The sequence below is a fragment of the Panthera uncia genome, chromosome A2 (assembly GCF_023721935.1).
Source record: "Panthera uncia isolate 11264 chromosome A2, Puncia_PCG_1.0, whole genome shotgun sequence".
NCBI lineage: Eukaryota > Metazoa > Chordata > Mammalia > Carnivora > Felidae > Panthera > Panthera uncia.
Window position 1 is genome coordinate 106109038 of NC_064816.1, and position 19867 is coordinate 106128904.

Genomic DNA, 19867 nt, shown 5'->3' on the forward strand with positions numbered 1-19867 from the left:
TTTGTGTCAATAGGTTGTATTGTTACCAACTGATGAATTACTATGAATCACTGCATTTTTCTTCTGCTGTTTTATGAGAGATTTGAGTTTAAAAATATAGATAAGGCAGGGGCGCCTGGGTGGCTCAGTCGGTTAAGCGGCCGACTTTGGCTCAGGTCATGATCTCGCGGTCCGTGAGTTTGAGCCCCGTGTCGGGCTCTGTGCTGACAGCTCAGAGCCTGGAGCCTGTTTCAGATTCTGTGTCTCCCTCTCTCTGACTCTCCCCCGTTCATGCTCTGTCTCTCTCTGTCTCAAAAATAAATAAATGTAAAAAAAAAAAAAAAAATTAAAAAAAAATATAGATAAGGCAGAGCTAAAAGGCGAATAGCCTGGATCTTATTTACAAATGTTTAGCATTTTCCTTAAAGCTACATTTTCACTTAGAAGCTTTGTTTTTAAATTCTTAAGCTCTGTGAGCAATCTAAGTAATCATACACTACTGTGACTTGATAAGAAACACAAAGTCAAAACACATGCACTTTGCCTGCAATGAGCCCTTTTACAAATGACTTCTCTTGGGGCACATGGGTAGCTCAGTTGTTAACCGACTTTGGCTCAGGTCATGATCTCACAGTTTGTGGATTCAAGCCCTGCATCAGGCTCTGTGCTGACAGCTAACAGCCTGGAGCCTGCTTCAGATTCTGTCTTCTTCTCTCTCTGCCGCTCCCCCATTTGTGCTCGGTCTCTCAAATAAATAAATGTTAAAAAAAAAAAAAAGTAATAAAAAATAAAAATGAATTCACTTTATTAATTTCATTGAATTTTTGCTGTATTGTAAAAGGAAATTTCTGTATGGACTGTTCTATTAATAAAGGTTTTTTTTTTTTTTAAAGTATGTTCTTCACTTATAATTGTCAATATGTAAACATAAACATGATATTTACAGTCCTTGCCTAGAATATTTAAATTATGCAGTTATTATTCCTCTTAATAGTAAAAAGTTAACACTATTCAAACAAAGAAAATTTCACATTATTCCAAATTCCCATTGATTTCCAAGTAAATAAAACTACTTAGCAATTCAAATTATTTTAAAATTTATCAGGTTTGGTTGATATATGAGGATGGGAAGAAAGATAATATAAGCTGTGGGATTTTAGACTCTAAAATAGGTAATATTTATAAAATTAAAGCAATTATTTCATCAATGTGGGACAGAAAATTCTTTCACCTCTGCAAAAAAATCAATCTAAGCTGAAGAAACAAACCAAGACAACGAAAACAGAAGAACAGACATGTCCAAAGTTGTTAATTTCCTTATGAATATAATTTAAAATAGTATTTTTCATATGGGCTTCTGGAGTCAACCCTAATCTGGTTTTAATCACTTTTAAGCTATTAATTGTTTATCTCACTCTATTCACAGAGTATTTTAATGAAATGATCATGGTGCCAACCATATTTTTTCCATTATCTTAACTGAAAAAAGATATTTTCTGATTACTCAAATAATACAATGTCATTTCAAAGCTTCTATCCATTCAGATGTCACCATTAATTATCAGTATTTTTACTGGTTTAAAACCAGCATGTATAGTTAAAAAACTTTGAATGAAATCACAGATTCTCAAAAGTTACATTCCATAGATCACATATTCCAATTCATGTGATGATGATCTATTTTTTTTTTAAGTTAAGGAAAAAAGTATTTAATAAAAAGTAAAATAGAGAAATAATTCATTTACATTTGTTGTCTTTAAGCGTCCACATACTTCTATAAAACAAGAGGGATGTATTTAGTAAGAATTAAAACATTAATTGGCTAATGTTAAACTTAATTTAGGTTGCGGTTCTTAAAACAACTTAATAGACCAAGGATTTAACTGTTACACTATTGGGTAAGGATACTATTTAAAATAACTATAGCTCTGGATTATATTGTCCAAAATAAAAACACAAAATGCCCTACAGTGATACTCCTCCATATCTTAAACCAAACCCAAATCCCAAAAACCTCTTGCAAAGCACAACACACACAAACACACACACACACACACACACACACACACACACACACAGTTAGAAAGATACATTCATTATAATTTTCCAAAGCAGACCACTGATATTTTGTCACTAGTCTACAATGGTTATAACTGGTTTAAGACTGATTTACTGGTTAAATGCTCCTAATCATTCTAACATTATGCTGACTATACAAAAATTCTTACCTTACTTCCTTTGGCTCTGCTCATTATCTTAGCATCCTCAGAGCTATTTAGAATCAAACATCAAATCAGGAAACAACAAAAAATGCACAAACTCGAAAATGTACGTTCAGTGGAGGATTACCTGTTCAGTGATCCTCATGTGGAAGTCATGAAAGTCGCTGTAACGGCGATAGGTTTTCCACATCTCCTCGCTGTTAAGACCACGCCGGTGAACAGTGATAGCATATAACGCGTACGTCTTGCCATGATCATTACAAACGCCTGCCACAGCATATGGGTCATAGTCAGCATATACTAGTCATTTCAAACAAAATGAAGAGGAGCAAAACACACACAGAAGAGGAAGATGAAGAACAAAAACAAACAAAAGAACATGAAGTGAAGAAGAATTTGAAATGACAGACTGAGACAAAAGGATGTCACCAAAGGATAAAAGACTCCCATCCTCTGGACTCACATTCACGTTATAAGTTTATGATGACACTACTAGCCACACAGTGATACCTACCTACTTCGACTCACTTCCTCAAGAGCTTGTACCTATTCTTAGTATGACACCACACTACCGCCTCATAATGTAACATTATTCTCTACATATTTAATAAAAGAAAAGTAACAGATATAAAATAACAACCTTTGATACTAGCTTTCACTATTCAATTGTATTTCAATTAATATCTCTCCCACCAAACAGAAAGCAAAAGCCAAGAACTACAATTCATGGACTTCTGGCAAGTCTCTTTACTGTTTACAATTATCAAAAATTTATAAATGTAGTTCTGGAGATTTTTTTTTTTTAAAGACATTTTCCTACACAGCATCCTAGTGAGGTAAACTCAAAACCTGTTCCGATTTTGTACTAAACTTAAGACATTTGTTGTGAATCATTTTGTCTAATTTTCTTTCCTATTTTCCAGTTTCTTTCCTCCTTCTAGTGTTGTATTCTAGATCGTTTCTTCAGGTCTCTACAAGTTTTGAGTCTCTAGTCATCTATATCTGGTCTGATTCTTAATCCATCCACTGACCTCAGTCTCAATTACAGTATTTTTTTCTATGATTTTATTTTGGTTCTTTCGACAAAGTGTTGCATTCTTGCCTTAGCTTTTATCTCTACGAGTGTTTTTAATATCCTCTCAGGCTAGGAGACCCTGTGGTACACAATCACTTGAGGATGGCTATATCTAGACACAGCCACGCTGGGAATCAAGACGGGCTTTCAATTTCTTGTGGGTACCATTTCCAGACATGATCTTGGCATTCTTTGTTTTATTCTCTTGACACCAGGCTAAGTTTTTCTAGTTCCTCATTCCTATTAAGCCACCCTTGGTTACTCTGGGCTTCATGTGAAGTACTAGGTTCCAGCTTACTATGGCCTTAGCTCATCCTGCCACTTCTAAATTTGAGAGACATGAAAATGCTCTCAAAAATCAAAATAGCAGGGCTGCCCGAGTGGCTCAGTTTCAGCTCAGGTCATGATCCCAGAGTCGTGAAATTGAGCCCCACATGGGGCTCCATGCTAAGTACAGAGCCTGCTTAGACTCACTCCCTCTCTCCCTCTCTCTCTCTCCCTTTGCCCTTCTCCCCTACTCGCTCACTCTCTAAAATAAAAAAAAAAATCTTTTTTCATTAAAATTAAAAAAAAAATAAAATCAAGATAGAAATGCTTATGCTCCTGTGAGCTCCCTGGCTTCAACTCCACTTTGCTTTCCTAAATTTATTTTTCGTCATGGCCTATGGCACCTGTACATTTCTCCCTATAGCTATTTTTATTTTACTGTTTTCAGCCTTTCTATGCGTGGAAGGCAGGATTTCCAATAGCACTTTAGACTACCACTTGGCCCACAAGTATAAATTGCTCTTCTAATAATAGATTACATTAATCCATAATTGTGAGGGGAAATAGTGGCTGACTAAATATTTTGTATTTTGTATATAATTAGGCCAAGAAGGGTTTGCATAGCATCTTACTAAATTATTTTAATAGCATGAACGCTAAAAATCCAAACTGGCAAATGCAGTTTGGACAGAAACCTCTTTTAGGCTTTCATCAACATTTTTCTAAGATTTGCACTGTCTACTCAGAATTGCCCTTTGTTCCCTTTTTATCTAATATCAATTTCCTGATTTGTCAAAATATAAGATTAGGGATAGACTTTGGTTGCTTCACTCTCTGAGACTTTAGCTCTATGTAACATTATTTATTATCCACTGTTCACTTCTTCCAATGATCCTTCTCACAGAGACCTGTGCAGAACAAACTACACCGAACTTTTTCATCCTATTATAGAACCAGCACCACTCAACAGAGTTAGCACGGCAATGAGGCAACAGTTTTATCTGTTGTGTTCAAGAGAGGTTTGGTGAAAGAAAACAGAAAGCAGAAGCCTATTAGGCAACAAATCATAACCAACTAGAAGTTAACAAGAGCAAGACTAGGATGGAATAGAAAAGAAATAAAGGGAAGAATGTTAAGAAAGCATTCTAAAAAAGATTTCTCACAAATTGACAGGCAGAGGAGCTCATGACTCGGGTGCATGAACAATAGGAAGAATAGGTTGTGCAGAAGACAAAAAGGTAATTTGATTTTGAAAACAGATAATGAGGCTGCATATATTTATTATAAGATGACGGTGAGATATTACAGTGGAAATAGGTTTTGCTTTCATTAAGACAATGTTACTTATGGCAGGTGATGTACAAGCTATGTGTCACTAATCCAGAATGAGATAAGGAACTAGACCAGAATGTAAATCAAGCTCTCATCACTAAGTACATTGCTGAATTTAGCTAGTAGATTTTAAAGATTTCACAAAGAGAAGTGTTCAGTAGCCCATGGATCACTCCTTGAGAAGCACTTCACTAGAATCTACGTTCTACTTCCTGTAATAAGATGTTAAAAACATAAAATCTAGACTCAGAGACTATGAAGTCTAACTGGTAAAATATTTATTGAACAAACACTAATATATAATGGCTACTCACGTAATTACTAATGTAATTAATTAGTCTCATAACAGCTCTGTGAGGTACACATTATTATTGATCCATTTTATGGATCACAGAAGTTAAGGAACTTGCCAAGTTCACCCAACCATTAGGTGGCAGAGCTGGGACTTGAACCCACGCAAATGGGAAAAAAGTTATGCTCTTAACAACTATATTATGGTGCCTCTTTAGTATTTATACTTAAGTTTGTCTGACAGAAATAACAATTTATTAAAAATGCTTTTAGTGCTTCCATACATTTTAAGAAGCTAATAAATACTTTTAAATAAATGGATAAAGGAGCTAGAAAATCAGAATGTTTAGAGAAAAGAAAGATCCACAAAAGAAACATGAACATGAGTATCTTCCTTGAGACATAAAGTATAAGGTCCTCAAGAAAGAAATAAGGACAAATATCGAATATTTGCAGTTTGGAAATATCCTCCCATTTGGAAGACAAACCAACAAAGAAAAGAGAGACTTTTAAAAAGAATTTTACATTTCAGGAAGGAAAATTGAAACAACAGTGAAACAACTATAACAAAAGCTAGAAGGAAAAGCAACAAAACTTCTGGTTTTATTGACAAAGGTATCATCCAATGACCCTTAAGAGCAGGTAGTTTATGCACCAACTAACTGTAAAGGATAAAAGAACAACTTAGACAGCAATTATAAATAACTTATTTCAGAAATATGGCAGGTAACACAGTGCAAAATGAGATTCTAGCTCCAGTGAGAAGCAAAAGAAAACAGAGATCTTAAAAAAAAAAAAAAAAAAAAAAAAAGATGTAAATTATCTTTTAAACTGCATTGGTACTGTAAGATCTCTTTTTAGTACCTAAAACGTAAGCACGAAATTGAACTGAGATACCTCAATATGGTAATATTTCAAATGTAATCTGACAGACATAATCCTGTAATCTAGGAATAGTGAGAGGCTGGACAAGTAAACCACCATTACCTACTACTCACTGGCATTATCTAATAACCCAGTGGCAATGATGTAAATTGATTTTTTTCCTCAGTTCACTAACCATTTTGCATGTATGCTGACTGAGTCACAAAATTTTAGAGGTTTCTCACCTTATCCAAGCATTCCTTAAACTTCTGTAAGCTCCTATACCAAAGTTTCATTAACCCAGTTATCTAGTCTGACTCTGCATTATGAAAAAGATTGAGCTAAAATCTACCCCAAGTGATTTCTTAAGAATTCTGCAGACAGTTATCAGCTAGACACAAACAAGAGGAAAAGACTGGGTTTCAAGTTTATTAGCTATGACAAAATGCTTAGAATTTAAGCTTTTCCAAGTGTTAACAGTAACAACCTTAGAGAAGGAAGATATATAAATATATTCTAACATACATATAAGGTATCATCAAACATGATACAAAGTATATATCAAACCATATACACAATAAACATTTTAGAAGTTAACAAAAAACAATGCAGAAAAACATGTAACTTAAAAATACGACTATAGAACAGAAAAATGGTTTGTAAAAATATATGTGGAAAATAATCCAGGTGTAATAATAATCAATAATTTTTAAGCAATAATTGTACCACAAAGTCTCTTACCAGTGTCTGAAATGTAAGCATGAAGTTGTACTGAGTCATCAGAAGATACATTTGAAAGGTCATCTAACGACTTGGAAAAAAAAAAATAAATAAATGTATACATTTTTAATTTTATAGGAAAAAAAGTGTTAAAGCATTTTATGTCACATGTGCCTTACCCATCTTTGCCCCATGTAATCTTTATATTATTTGTATCCCTCCCCCAACAATAATCCTCTCTATTTATATGAACAGGATAGAGAAAATCCACAATTAAAAAAACTATAAAACAAAGAAATTCAGAAATCAACTTAGTACATCAGATTATTTCTTCCTTCATTGTTTATCTGCACTTGCTACTTCTTGATTATATTCCATACATGGCAAGAAAAAAATATGGAAAAAATCAGTAGACATATTCTTAACATTTCAATTTTTTAAAATGTACTAGAACCAATTCCTTATTATTTAGCATTTTTATTAATTTAGAAATAATTTTAGATTCCTTATCTAACATGAGAATAATAGTACGTACACATTGGTTACATAAGGATTAAATAAGAAGACATGTAAAACATTTAGTAAGACTGCCTAACACAAAAAGTTATCTATTATTGTGATCTGTATGAAGTGAATCCAGACTCTAAGACAGATTTCAAATAATTCTGAAAAATAATTGCACAAAAATCATTATTGAGTGATTCAAAATGAATCTTTTTTAACTATGGCCTTTGGGTTTAAATTTAAAACTTTTTTGCCTCAGATACATACACCCACACATACCTAGAAGGGAACATAATCACATCATGATAGACTGTAGGAAAGAGTTACCTTGAGCCAATTATATTTATTGTAGTAGTAGTAGTAGTAGTAGTAGTAGTAGTAATAACACCATATTATGTACTTGAAATTACTGAAGGTAAATCTTATATGTTCTTAATATAAAAATGGTAACTATGTGATGTGATAGAGGGGTTAGCTAACTTTATGGTAGTAACCATTATGTAATTATCAAATCAATATGTTGTACGTATTCAACTTATATAATGTTTTATGTCAGTTATAACTCAGTAAAGCTGGAGAAAAATAAACAGCAACAAAAAAGAATTAACTTGAAATTGCTCTCCTCAGAAAGGACTGCTTACAAGCCTGGCCCTTGGATGACAATTGGTGGGAAGGTTCCCACCACTGCCTAACTGCTAAAAGTCATTCATTGTACCTAACCTGTTTGTATAAACAATGTGGTTTATGTTGAACACCCGCTTTCCTTTTGGGAGTCTTGAATTTTAGTATACACTAACCAGAAGTTTGCCTATGTGACCGGCCTCCAATGAAAACCTTGGTCACTTAGTCTCAGATGGGCTTTCTTAGTATCAGCATTTCATATGTGTTGTCACTTTCACTGCTGGGAGAATTAAGTATGTCCCATGAGATTTCCATGGGAGACGATTCTTGGAAACTTGTATCTGGTTTCCTCTGGACTTTGTCCCATGAGCCTTTTCCTTTTGCTGATTTTGCTTTATATCCTTTGTCTATAATAAATCCTATCTATAAGCATGACTATGCTGAGCCCTGTGAGTCCTCTTAGTAATCACTGAACATCAAAATGGTCTTGGGGACTTCTTGACACACAGACATTATATGGTTCAGAGATCTTACACTTTAAAAACCACAGTATCTGAATGAACTCCGAAGTCTTAACATGATATTAACAATACTACTAAAGAGTCAGTTAAATGACTTAAATGCAGCCATAAATGTGACACAAAGCCATTTAAATTAAGGCAATTGCATTCTAAGGAGAAGGCCAAAATTTATCTACTGAAGACCGATTAAGAGAAGCAAAATATGATAATTCCACACAAATAATCCACAGTATTCCCCTGGTCAAGTCAAGAAGGCGAATCATTTAGTTAAAATGGGGCTTCTCCAGTGATACGCTAAGAGACTTTAGCCAAATCAACTGTTCTTTCTTGTACCTCAGTTTTCCCCATGATGTAATGGCATAATACTTGCTCTACAATTTTGTCAGTTTATAAAGTAATGCTTTGAAAAGAAAAAAAGAATCCACTTATTTAAGTGGTCATATGACCAATAGTCAAATATCTTGTTAGAAATATAACATTTGTTTTAATATTACTTTTATATGAAAAAGCTTCAAAGAAAATAGAATTTTCTACAAAATTCAGATTGTTATCTACTACGATCTTCTTCCAATTACAAACTATCACAGAGAATATATAACAATTGCTTTCCAAAAAGTATTATTATTGTTAATTACTATCATTATTATTATGATTAACCTTTCCTTGTAGGTAACATTTCAACAGCTAAATGCTACTTACTTTAAACATGTTAGCATCTTATACTATGCAACCCAGAAGTTGTTATAGAACTTTGTACATAAATGTCTTTTTAGTACACCTAAAATATACAATTAATAAGTATTATTTTCATTAAATATGATGAAATAATCTATTGAAACATCTCTTAAACACTAGTCACAGGTATAATGCAAATGTAAATATCAAGGAGACTATATAAAATTACAAGTGATGAAATAATATTAATTACAGTCTGATTTAGAATTATAAGTACTATTTAGTAAAAGAAAACTATGATCAAAACAAGTACACTAATGCTGCCCTGAAATAAAACATAGTTTTTGTTCAGTGATCCTTAGGTTAAGATTCTTGAATCTTTGGCAAAAAAAGAAGAAGATCCTTTTTTAAACTACTATGCTAAGTCAAAAACTGAAAATTCAGATTTACTATGATAACCCATACAACTATGATGTCCCTGCTAGAAATGTTTACAATTCATGTGCCAATCTCAATTGAAAAATGAGTAAATCAATACAAATAAATATTTTCTTTGCTTATTATATGGGAAAAAACTATTATGACCTATTTTACAAACTTCAAGCTATTTTTAAAATGGAGCTATCCGCTAACATTTATCTATATATTGGGATTCCTGGGTGGTGCAGTCAGTTGAGCCCCTGACTCTTGACTTTGGGTCCTGAGATCAGGCTCCCTGCTGATCATGGAGCCTGCCTAAGATATTCTCTCTCTCTCTCTCTCTCTCTCTCTCTCTCTCTCTCTCTCTTTCTCTGTCTTCCCTGCTTTCCTTCTCCCCCCTCTCCCCCACTCACACACACTCTCTTCCTAAAAAAAATAGTAATTTAAAAAATTGTCTATATATTTAAAAAGAATCCAAAAGACTCCACCTACTTAAAAGCTCAAATTTAATAAAATTAAGTGAATAACAAAATACGTCAAGTCATCAACCTCAAGTGTGACCTTGGTCAATCAAGATAGTGTTCTGGTTTCTATCACTATGTGATAAAGAAACTGTTATTTGAAAAAGCATTTATTCCAAATATGGAATAAAGGAAACAAGTATTTGTTACTAGTGTTCATACATTTATACAAACACTACAAATATGAATACCTGAAATTTCAAATGAAGGAAAAGTTTCATTGCATTTAGGCATTTTTTCTATGTAATGAACATTATTACTAATACTTTCTTCATGCTCTGGGAGTTATTCCTTCTCGTTATAAGGCTATGGAGTACAACAAAAAAATGGTAGTGATACCAAATGACTTAGGAAAATATTCTAAATGTTACACCACCTCTGACATAACACTATAGCTGACTGCCTTGGTATTTTGTTAAAGGTTATGTAATTTATAGAGTAATAAAACACTCAATATGGTCATTTTAGTAATACAGAAGACAACATAAGATAATGGACCTCTAGACCATTTAGCTATTACAAAAAGTATGAAAGTAGTGTAGCTAGAATGAAAAACAAAGGAAACAATCTCTCCGTAACCCCGCCCCCCATAAACATTGCACTGAAACTTTCATAGAAGACAATATTTTTTCCTAGCAACATTTTATGAAGTAAGTTATTCATGCCAAGGATGGATATATAAAAGAACTGAAATGTTCATTATTTCACACTTTACTATGAATGTATAAAATGCCAATGACAGCTTATATGTTAAAAAATATGTCATTCTTAAACCTGTAATCGTAAGATAAAGTTGCTTAATTTACTATAAGGCTTTATGCTTTTTTTTTATATATACAAAAACCTGAATTTGTTACAGTGTACACTATTAGAAATATCTGGAATTTTTCAGATATCCTAACTAATTTTATATTTCTCTTCTACACACAAAAAGAAAGAGCGTATTTCAATGTACACATTTATATGTCACAAGTTTACTATTCAAAACACCACTGTTCAAAGTCACTTCAAAATACTAAATATTGGGAATGAAAATATGAAATCGATTTTTTATCAAATACAACTGAATTATGCAGGTGTGACTTAAGCACACTCTTATAAGTGAAAATAAATAAATTTCAGAGGCTCTTATATGTGAATTTAACATTTCTTTTAAAGCAAGTAACTTCTTAAAATATTAAAGCATGATCTGAGAGCTTCTAATATATCATTTATTTATGTATGTTATGGCTCACCTTTTATAATATTTTCAAGCCACTTTAATAATTAAGGCACCCTAAGAGTACTTACCAAATTTATGCTTCCTGTAGGAGACCCATTAAAAGATTCTGTGGGAGGGAAAATTCAACTTAGTATACATTAATAACATTTTGGAAAGAGTTGTTTTATCTAAGGTTAAAACGCTAAGAATGAAAGTCACCAAAGCAAAGACTTATTAACAAAAGAGCACAGAAAACTGTGGTACGGTACTCCCAAACACCTGTTTCCTTAAGCCTCATGGTTTTCCAAGCCAGGTATTTCAGTGAAAATATTTATGTACCTAAGTTGCCCCATCTAAAACATATACCAAAAAAAGGTGTTCATGTATAGGAAAACAATTATTAAATATTTTATTTTCCCATTATCATATGAAGTTGTCTGATACAGTGTAAATATGAGGAAAACACTGCAGAGTGAAGTCCATTAAGAAAGGTCTCAAGTATTTTGTTAGTTTTTACTGGATTAAGACGTATTACAAATAAAACTTTTCTTTCCTGTGAAGAATAAATAGATTATTAATATAGCTATTATTTCCACTTATTCTTGGCAGATTTGGCTCAAAAACATTGCAACCCTAGGTTCCTAAATATCTCACTAATAAAACAAGATATATAAAACTTCATATACAATGCCATTTAATTAAAAAGCAACTAAAATTATTTTTAAACAGTAATGTTAGAGAGCTAAGTCAATTATACATTATTAAAATTAATGTCTTTTCCCTCAGTTTTTTATTCTATATCTGAACACGCAAAGTTATCCATTAAGATGCAACTCTGTTAAAAATACAAATTAATGTATGGCCAAGTAAAATTCATATACAGTTTTAAGTTAAGGTATGGTTTTTAGCACTTAAGAGATTATGAATAAAAGCTACAAGTGAATTTACAAGACTTTGGAAAAGTTCTTACACTATAGGATCAAAAACTACTCCCACAGAATATATTGCTACTATCGCCATTTTAAATTATATATCATTTAGAAGCTCATACAATTAGCTGATTATGATTCAACATATCTTCTTTCATTCTGGGTCATATACCAAATCCACTTCACAATACTAAGAAATTTCTAAAGTAGATGGAATTAAAATAGACAAAAAAAAAAATTCTAATAGTCCTTTCTGGAAATAGCGCTGCTACTTGCTATTCACAGCAGCTTTGTAAAAGATTTTTTCAACAGACAGTAAGTACAGATAAACTAAACTTGAGGTTAGCTCCTACAGAAGTACTCTTCAAAAAAAAAAAAAGTTCCTTAATTATGCAATCAAATCCAGTTAATGGAATATTATTCCAGTTTTAGAAATAAAACCAGAAAGAGTATTAACTAAAACTCCCACAATACTAGACCAACAACCAATATAAGTTAACAAAACTCAAACGCAAACTTCTCTAACTGGGTTTCTTAGATTATTTAAAAAGTAATATCTTATTAATGTAGACCAGGGAGTGGGGAAGGGGAGACAGAGGAGAAGGAAGGCTAAGAACCTTTTATAATGGAGATACTTTTTAAAGCAGTGCTTACTACCTAAGAGATCTATTGTATGTCCAACCCCAGTGGTCCAGCCCTTAAAACCTATTCATAAGTAAATGATTAAAATTAAAGCATTCTCTTAAAATAATTACTTTGTCAAATCTTTCCCATTTACTTTTTATTTTCATTGCTTATATAGACAAATTTCAAACCTTATTGAAATAAATCAAATCTTATATATTTAATTAGTTTAATAAGTACTAATGAATTGGATCACAAGTAAAATGGCCACTGGGCCTCACAATATGGAGACTTGTGCTCTAAAGGCTGCCTCTCCCACTATTTTTAAATAACAGCTTATATACTACTGATAAAAACTGGTATTTGTGTTTTAGTCTATAAATCATTCTCATATACATAATTTCCCTTAAATCCGACAAATGATATCATAATAACTCTGAAAATATGGCAAAAATTTTATCCTAGATTTACAACTAAGAAAAATGAGGCTTAAAGAAATTAAGTATTTGGCCAACATCACAGAGGTACTAAGTTGCAGAACAGGAGTAAAATCTAAATATTCTGATTCTCAAAATCTGCTTTCCTCATTATGCCACAGCGGTAATAGCCTCATCTGAAAAAATTCAATGTTGAAACAAATGACTTTTGTAGCTTCTTCCAGCTTATACTGTGCAGGGTATAATTAAAGGGAAAAAAACTGTTTTTTTAAAACAATGCTCTTTGGATTATGGTACACTCTCAGGATCACTACTTGTTATCTCATTTAATCCTCTCAATAATCCTGTTAATCATGAATACTATTAGTTATTAGCAAAAGGGAAACTATCATAAAAAATATTTGGGTGATACAATTCAAGAAAACATTTTTTAAGACTCCAAGGCTTTTGTAGCTATGTTCTAATCTGTTATTAAATTTTCAACATTTTGATTTAGTGAGGTAACTAAACTTTGTCATTCATTTATAGAATTTTAAATATAATTTATAATTGGGCTTCAAGGTATTTTCTATCTTGTTTTAAAGATCATGTTTTGGCAACAGAATATATGTAGGAATACGTTATGTGTACACACACACACACACACAAACACACACACATGTGCAATGTGTGTCACCTTACCTCCATCACCATCATCTGATCCTCTGAAACTAGGATCTTTTAACATATCCAGCTCGGCTAACATGCGCACATAAAGTGCATTCTGTCTGAAGGAAGGATAAAATCTTTCATCTCGTAGCATCAATTCATAAACCTTATTGAAATAAATTAAGATATTCCACCATTAATACAGATAATATACTAATTTTCACTAATAAGATTTCACCAAAAGCTAGACAGAGGTCTTGCTATAAAGAATCACAGATTCCGTATTTATAAGATATCAACAATAAGCCTCTATCACAAATAATGATTTCTCAACTAATTTCACAACTAAGGGACCCTCCAATACCTAAACTGCATTGAAAATGGTCCTACAGCAACACAAGTCACATGACAGGTTATATATAGTGTTCTAGGAAGTACTATATTCTAAGAAACAAGCCCACATAAAGGCTCCAGGATCACAGTAAAATAAATTACGTCAGGTTACTGACATATCATCAACTCATGAAAGTCTAAGACTATGTATCTGGCCCTTTAGATTTAAATACCAACCCAACATAAGGATTTTCCTCACTTGTCAATTAAATGAACAAACAAACTGGCCTATCCTTTTTGTAACTGAGAAATCTGAGTTCCATTACTCACTTTTTTAGTTATTTATACTTTTATGTTTCAATAACCTTTGAAAAACTGAATTACATGTACAAAGAAATACATATTTTTTATAAGAAAGAATGATAAACTCAACATATACCTTCCTTTGAATGTCATCAAAGATTTCAGGGGTTGGATCTTCATGATTCAAAGTATCTGCTAATTTTGCTACCAAATAATCATCAACAGTAACTCTTGGAGATGCCTAACAAACAGAGAAAAATAACAGTAGTAATGGCATTTTGCGTTTCTAAATACAAGTTTATTCTTTATAGAAGAATTACATAGTGGAATCATATTATTGAAAGTAACTGGCAAAAAATCCTTGCTTTGTAAACAACACTGTGATGTTTAATAAGGCTGAAATAAGAACCAAACCTTCTTGTCATAATGTAATACAGAATGGGAGACAAACATGGATTTAAATCCTGGCATTTGCTGAATAAGTTCCCTCTCAATAGGCTTAATTTCTACAATATGCAAAATGGATATAATACCACCTACGATTATTATGTAACCATGAGAGATTTATCTAAGGCATACAATCCCAGTGTCTAGCACATAAGAAACACTGTCATTAGGAATTAGTGTTTAACATCCAGTAGCCCTGGATGTCTATTTAATGACTGTCAAAACAATAAGCCATTTTTTACTTATCATTTAACACTAGAAATAGTCCTTTTAAGTTGCCTTTAAAAGAGACTATCCTTTTCCTAAATTTGGCTTTATATCGCTGTAGCAAAATCCCAGTGTGATATGGGAGGGCAAAAATATGAAAAGTTAATTTCTTCCAACGACTTTCATTTTAAAGTGCATAATATGACAGATACACCACAGAAATATAAAATCTGATGTTCAATGTGAAAAATTTCTTTATTGAAAGAAAAAAATGCTGAAAAACTAGAAATATGGTCTTCTTTGGCATGTCAACTTGAATTTTTAGTTCTGAAGCCTCTGGAGAATAAATGAGTGATAAGGATGTTAACTTTTAAAAAACTAGAACAAGAATGCATTGTTTAAATAATTTCTTTATGCTATCCAATAGAATTATCTAAAGAAAAGAATGGATAAATACAGAAAAAGAGAAAGGTTTACAAATAAGTAAACAACAGAGTATAAATGTATAGGAAAAGGACTATACAACTTCTAATGTTCCCTTGTTAATTCAACATTATAATTAGTAAACCCAAGTAGGTGGTGCAGGGTGGTTGGAGCTTTTTGGAGGAGGAAGGGGAGGGTGCTTATTTGTTGACTGTGTATGAGAGGATGTGGTGTGGTGGTGTGTGTATGTTTTCCCCTGAAACAACAAAAAAACTAAACAACTTCAAGTCTGTAAAAAAATATTAGAGAGGAACTGATGTTAGCTAGTTTTGTCCTTTCATTTGCCCTCTAAGATGACTAAACTCAGTTTCTAGGAAATAAGAAGATGCAAATTTGAAAATTACAACATTTCACATTTAGTTTACTTTTTCCTATAATCTCAAATATACAGAACTGAATTAAGCCTCATCTTTGGTATAGGGTGACCAACGTTTTTAAAGAGTTATCACAGGACACAACTAACCAGATCTCAAAGAATCAATATAGAAAAAAATATTTATATACATTTTTTACTATTTAACATAAAAATACAAAAATGCGTTTTTTCAGAATTATCTATTAATGTGTGTTCTGCACTTTTCCACTACACAAATGTGATTATTTAAACAAGAGGACTACTTAATAGTGGCAATTAGTAATTAATAGGACTAATTCAACAAATAATGTTTGAGAAAAACCTAACTATTTAGGTTCTGTTTTCTGATACACAATTTAACTTTTTAAGCTCTTCATTATATAATAAATATTGCAGGCTTTATTATTGTGTATTATTAAAGTGCATAAATAGAAGACTTTTAAAAAGATTATAAATATAATAAGACTAAACAGGTATTATCTATATTTAACTTAAAAAATTACTTTCCTTTTTATTCCACGATCTGATGAAGATATTTTTACTTTTTATGTTTCCTTTTTTAACAATACTTCTCTAATCTGCCTGCAGACTTTAGGACTTTTTTTTTTTTTTTTCTTAAACCAGAGGGTATAACTGAATACAACCAAATACAAAATTCACCTTGACTTTTACCTCTATTCTTAAGCCTACATCACACTTATTTCCCTTATCAGTCCAATGTGATGACATCAGGTTAAATAAATACCCTTTCGGGGTGCCTGGGTGGCTCAGGTCATGATCTCGTGGTCCGTGAGTTCGAGCCCCGCGTCGGGCTCTGGGCTGACAGCTCAGAGCCTGGAGCCTGTTTCAGATTCTGTGTCTCCCTCTCTCTGACCCTCCCCCATTCATGCTCTGTCTCTCTCTGTCTCAAAAATAAACGTTAAAAAAAATTTTTTTTAAATATATAAATAAAATAAATAAATAAATATCCTTTCAATAAAACCATTTTGGCATAGAATACTAAGACTTTCCTTACTAAAAGCAGCAGCAGGTTTTTAGACCTATAGGCCCAGTGTATCTAAGAATTTACCATATAGACTTTATGTCTAAAATGCCCATTTTAAACACTTCAAAGCATAATGCATGTCATTAAAAGTTAAACTTCTCTTCCTCAAGAAAAATGGTTTTAAAACACACAGATCATTTAAACTTGTGAGAGTGAAGGTGAATTCCAAACAAATTATAGTTTTAGTAAAGAAACAGAAAATCCTATTAAAGCTGGCGGTCCCTTTCTGGTGATATTTTTTGAGTCCTCAATAGTCTCATCTCAAACAAACAAACAAAAACATTAGCCATTTTGTTCACTGAGTTTTTCTATAACCCACACAAAAACAACTTAGGTCAAACCATCCTTCTCAAGGTTCCTCTTAGCCTCTTCAAAGATCATTCAACAGTTCTGGAGAAAAAGGCATATAAATTTCTGTTTACCAAAAAAATAAATAAATAAAAATAAAAATATTGGTTTACCATAATTCTTTCCACCATATTTATTTTTTATGTATTTTCAAATTAGAAGACATTATTCTTCTCCCATTCTTTGAAAACATGATTTTACTGCTATCAATATTTTAGCATTTTTTCTATGGCTGGCAACGATAGCCATAGCCATGTTGAAGCAAATGTCTAAAATGCTTATTTTCTGACACTTTTATAATGTCAAGAATCTCATTAAGTGTTTATGAATGTTTTGAAGAAACTAAAAATTGACCAAAAAACTTTTATGAAAGCCTCGGTATCACAGGTAAGCAAATGGTACCCCATTTTAGCAGTATTGTATAGAAGGAATACATTATTTAGCAGGTAAGATCTTTTCATTTTCTTCGGTAAGAAGTTTATAGACTGAAAGAAATTTGTCAAAATTTACATTTGCACTGTCTGATAAATATGTATTTATATAAAAGCAAAGTTTCTTTTATGTTTTCTGCAATTTATTAAAATGTTAAACATCAAATTATCTAAAACTCCCCATTTCTTCACATCGAAGAACCTAGTAGCTATGGGAAACATACCCTTCTTGCCACAATGTGATGTAACACAATACACTACCAAAAGCATGACTGCTGGTTAAGAACTGCCAGAATAAGTTCTAAACTTGAAAGGGCCAGAACACGTTATCAAAACTTTCTCTCTTGTTTACCCACAGGATATTTCAGCTGAAACTTCTGAATCATGAAATGTAACACTATTCAGTTTAAAAGTAACTCTACTTTTACAAAGCAAGCAAGGGACAGATAGGCTAATGTGTGTTCATTTGTACACTGTGCCTAAGCTAATTCACTTATTCCTCACTAGTTTTAACTGATCACTGGGGTCTTTTGGGGAGATGGAAAAAAACAAAAAACAAAAGCAAAAACTTTTTATTAATTTAAAACTATTTGCAATATTCAGTTTCAATATTTGCTTTTATATCCCCTTCTCCACCAAGACCAATCTCAAAACATTTTTTATACATCATGTAGTATGCTTTATTTTGGTTACTCTCCCTAATCCAGGTATAAGGCTCCTTCTCTTTGTCATTAAAACGACATAGTCATTTAGTCTTCTTTTCTGGCACTGTCTAGGTCATGCTGATGTTGGTACTGTAATTATCCTCATTTTCATGTCTCAACTTTTAGAAAACATGGTTTTAATATTCATAATGTTAAAAATTAAAAAGTCCTGGGACACCTGGGTGGCTCAGTTGGTTAAGCATCCAACTTCGGCTCAAGTCATGATTTCACGGTTTGTGAGTTCAAGCACCACGTCGGGCTCTGTGCTGACAGCTCAGAGCCTAGAGCCTGCTTCGGATTCTGTGTCTCCCTCTCTCTCTGCCCCTCCCCTGCTCATGCTCTGTCTATCTCTGTCTCTCAATAATAAATAAACATTCAAGAAATTTAAAAATTAAAAAGTCCTATCACAATACAAAACACATGACAGGAAAAGTAAAAGACAGACTGTGAATATCCAGGATAACAAATCACTTAAATTGTAGATGCAGTATAGACAATAGAGTCCATACTGTGAAGAGCAAATAATGGCTGCCAATATTATAAGCTAAGGAAAAACGACAATGATGACTGTGAAAAATCCACACCATAGTCATTTGACACTAACATGTTGCCTTCAGCCCTGAATTTCTGGCATCACATTGAGGTTTTGAATTTTTGTCAATCTTCTCCATCCAATGCTAAAATGTGGGACTTGCTGTGTCCTGGGGAAAGGTTTCCCAAGACTCAGGAGGTCTTTCAATGCTTTAAAAAGAGATGACCTTCAAAAGAGTAACAATTAAACTCATAGTTGACTTCTCAGTAGAAACATAAAAGCCAGAAAACAATGAAATGCTATCTTTAAAATGCTGAAAGAAATTAGCTTAAATAATTATTAATTTTTTATTTATCCAGTATTAACTATAATCCCCACACTGGATTACATAAAAAAGAAATGACCACAACCTACTTTAAAAACTAACATAGAAAGACTTTGATATATACCTTAAAGCTGTGTTTTTAAATAGAAACTCTTGAATGTGTGCAATAAGAAAACATGAACAGCAATATTCAGAACAAAAGTATGAGAGAAAAGAAATGGAAAACAAACCAAATTGCTCATAAATATTGCTGAAGGTAAATAAAGTCTTGTATATGTGTATGATAAAATACTTCAGTGAAAATGAACTATACTTGCATGAATCAAAATGTATAAATATCAATATAATAATGAGAATAAAACAATGCATATAGTATCAGACCATTTATATAAAGGCTAAAAACAAAGCTAAGGGGGCACCTGGGTGGCTTAGTTGGTTAAATGTCCGACTCTGACTCCTCTTGATTTCAGCTCAGGCCATGATCTCGTGGTTTGTCCATCGAG

The 19867-nt window shown here is 32.4% G+C and overlaps 1 protein-coding gene across 5 annotated transcripts in view; it reads right to left on the reverse strand.

The window, feature by feature from the left end:
- SNX13 (sorting nexin 13) overlaps positions 1–19867 on the reverse strand; it is a 135694-nt gene that overhangs the window by 30146 nt on the left and 85681 nt on the right. For all 5 annotated transcript variants that reach the window (XM_049642876.1, XM_049642874.1, XM_049642875.1 and 2 more), the window contains 5 exons: positions 14624–14728; positions 13885–14017; positions 11303–11340; positions 6772–6841; positions 2329–2468 (listed from right to left, as the gene is read on the reverse strand). In XM_049642876.1, the coding sequence (XP_049498833.1) occupies positions 2329–2468; positions 6772–6841; positions 11303–11340; positions 13885–14017; positions 14624–14728 (486 nt within the window). The remainder of the gene's footprint in view (positions 1–2328; positions 2469–6771; positions 6842–11302; positions 11341–13884; positions 14018–14623; positions 14729–19867) is intronic.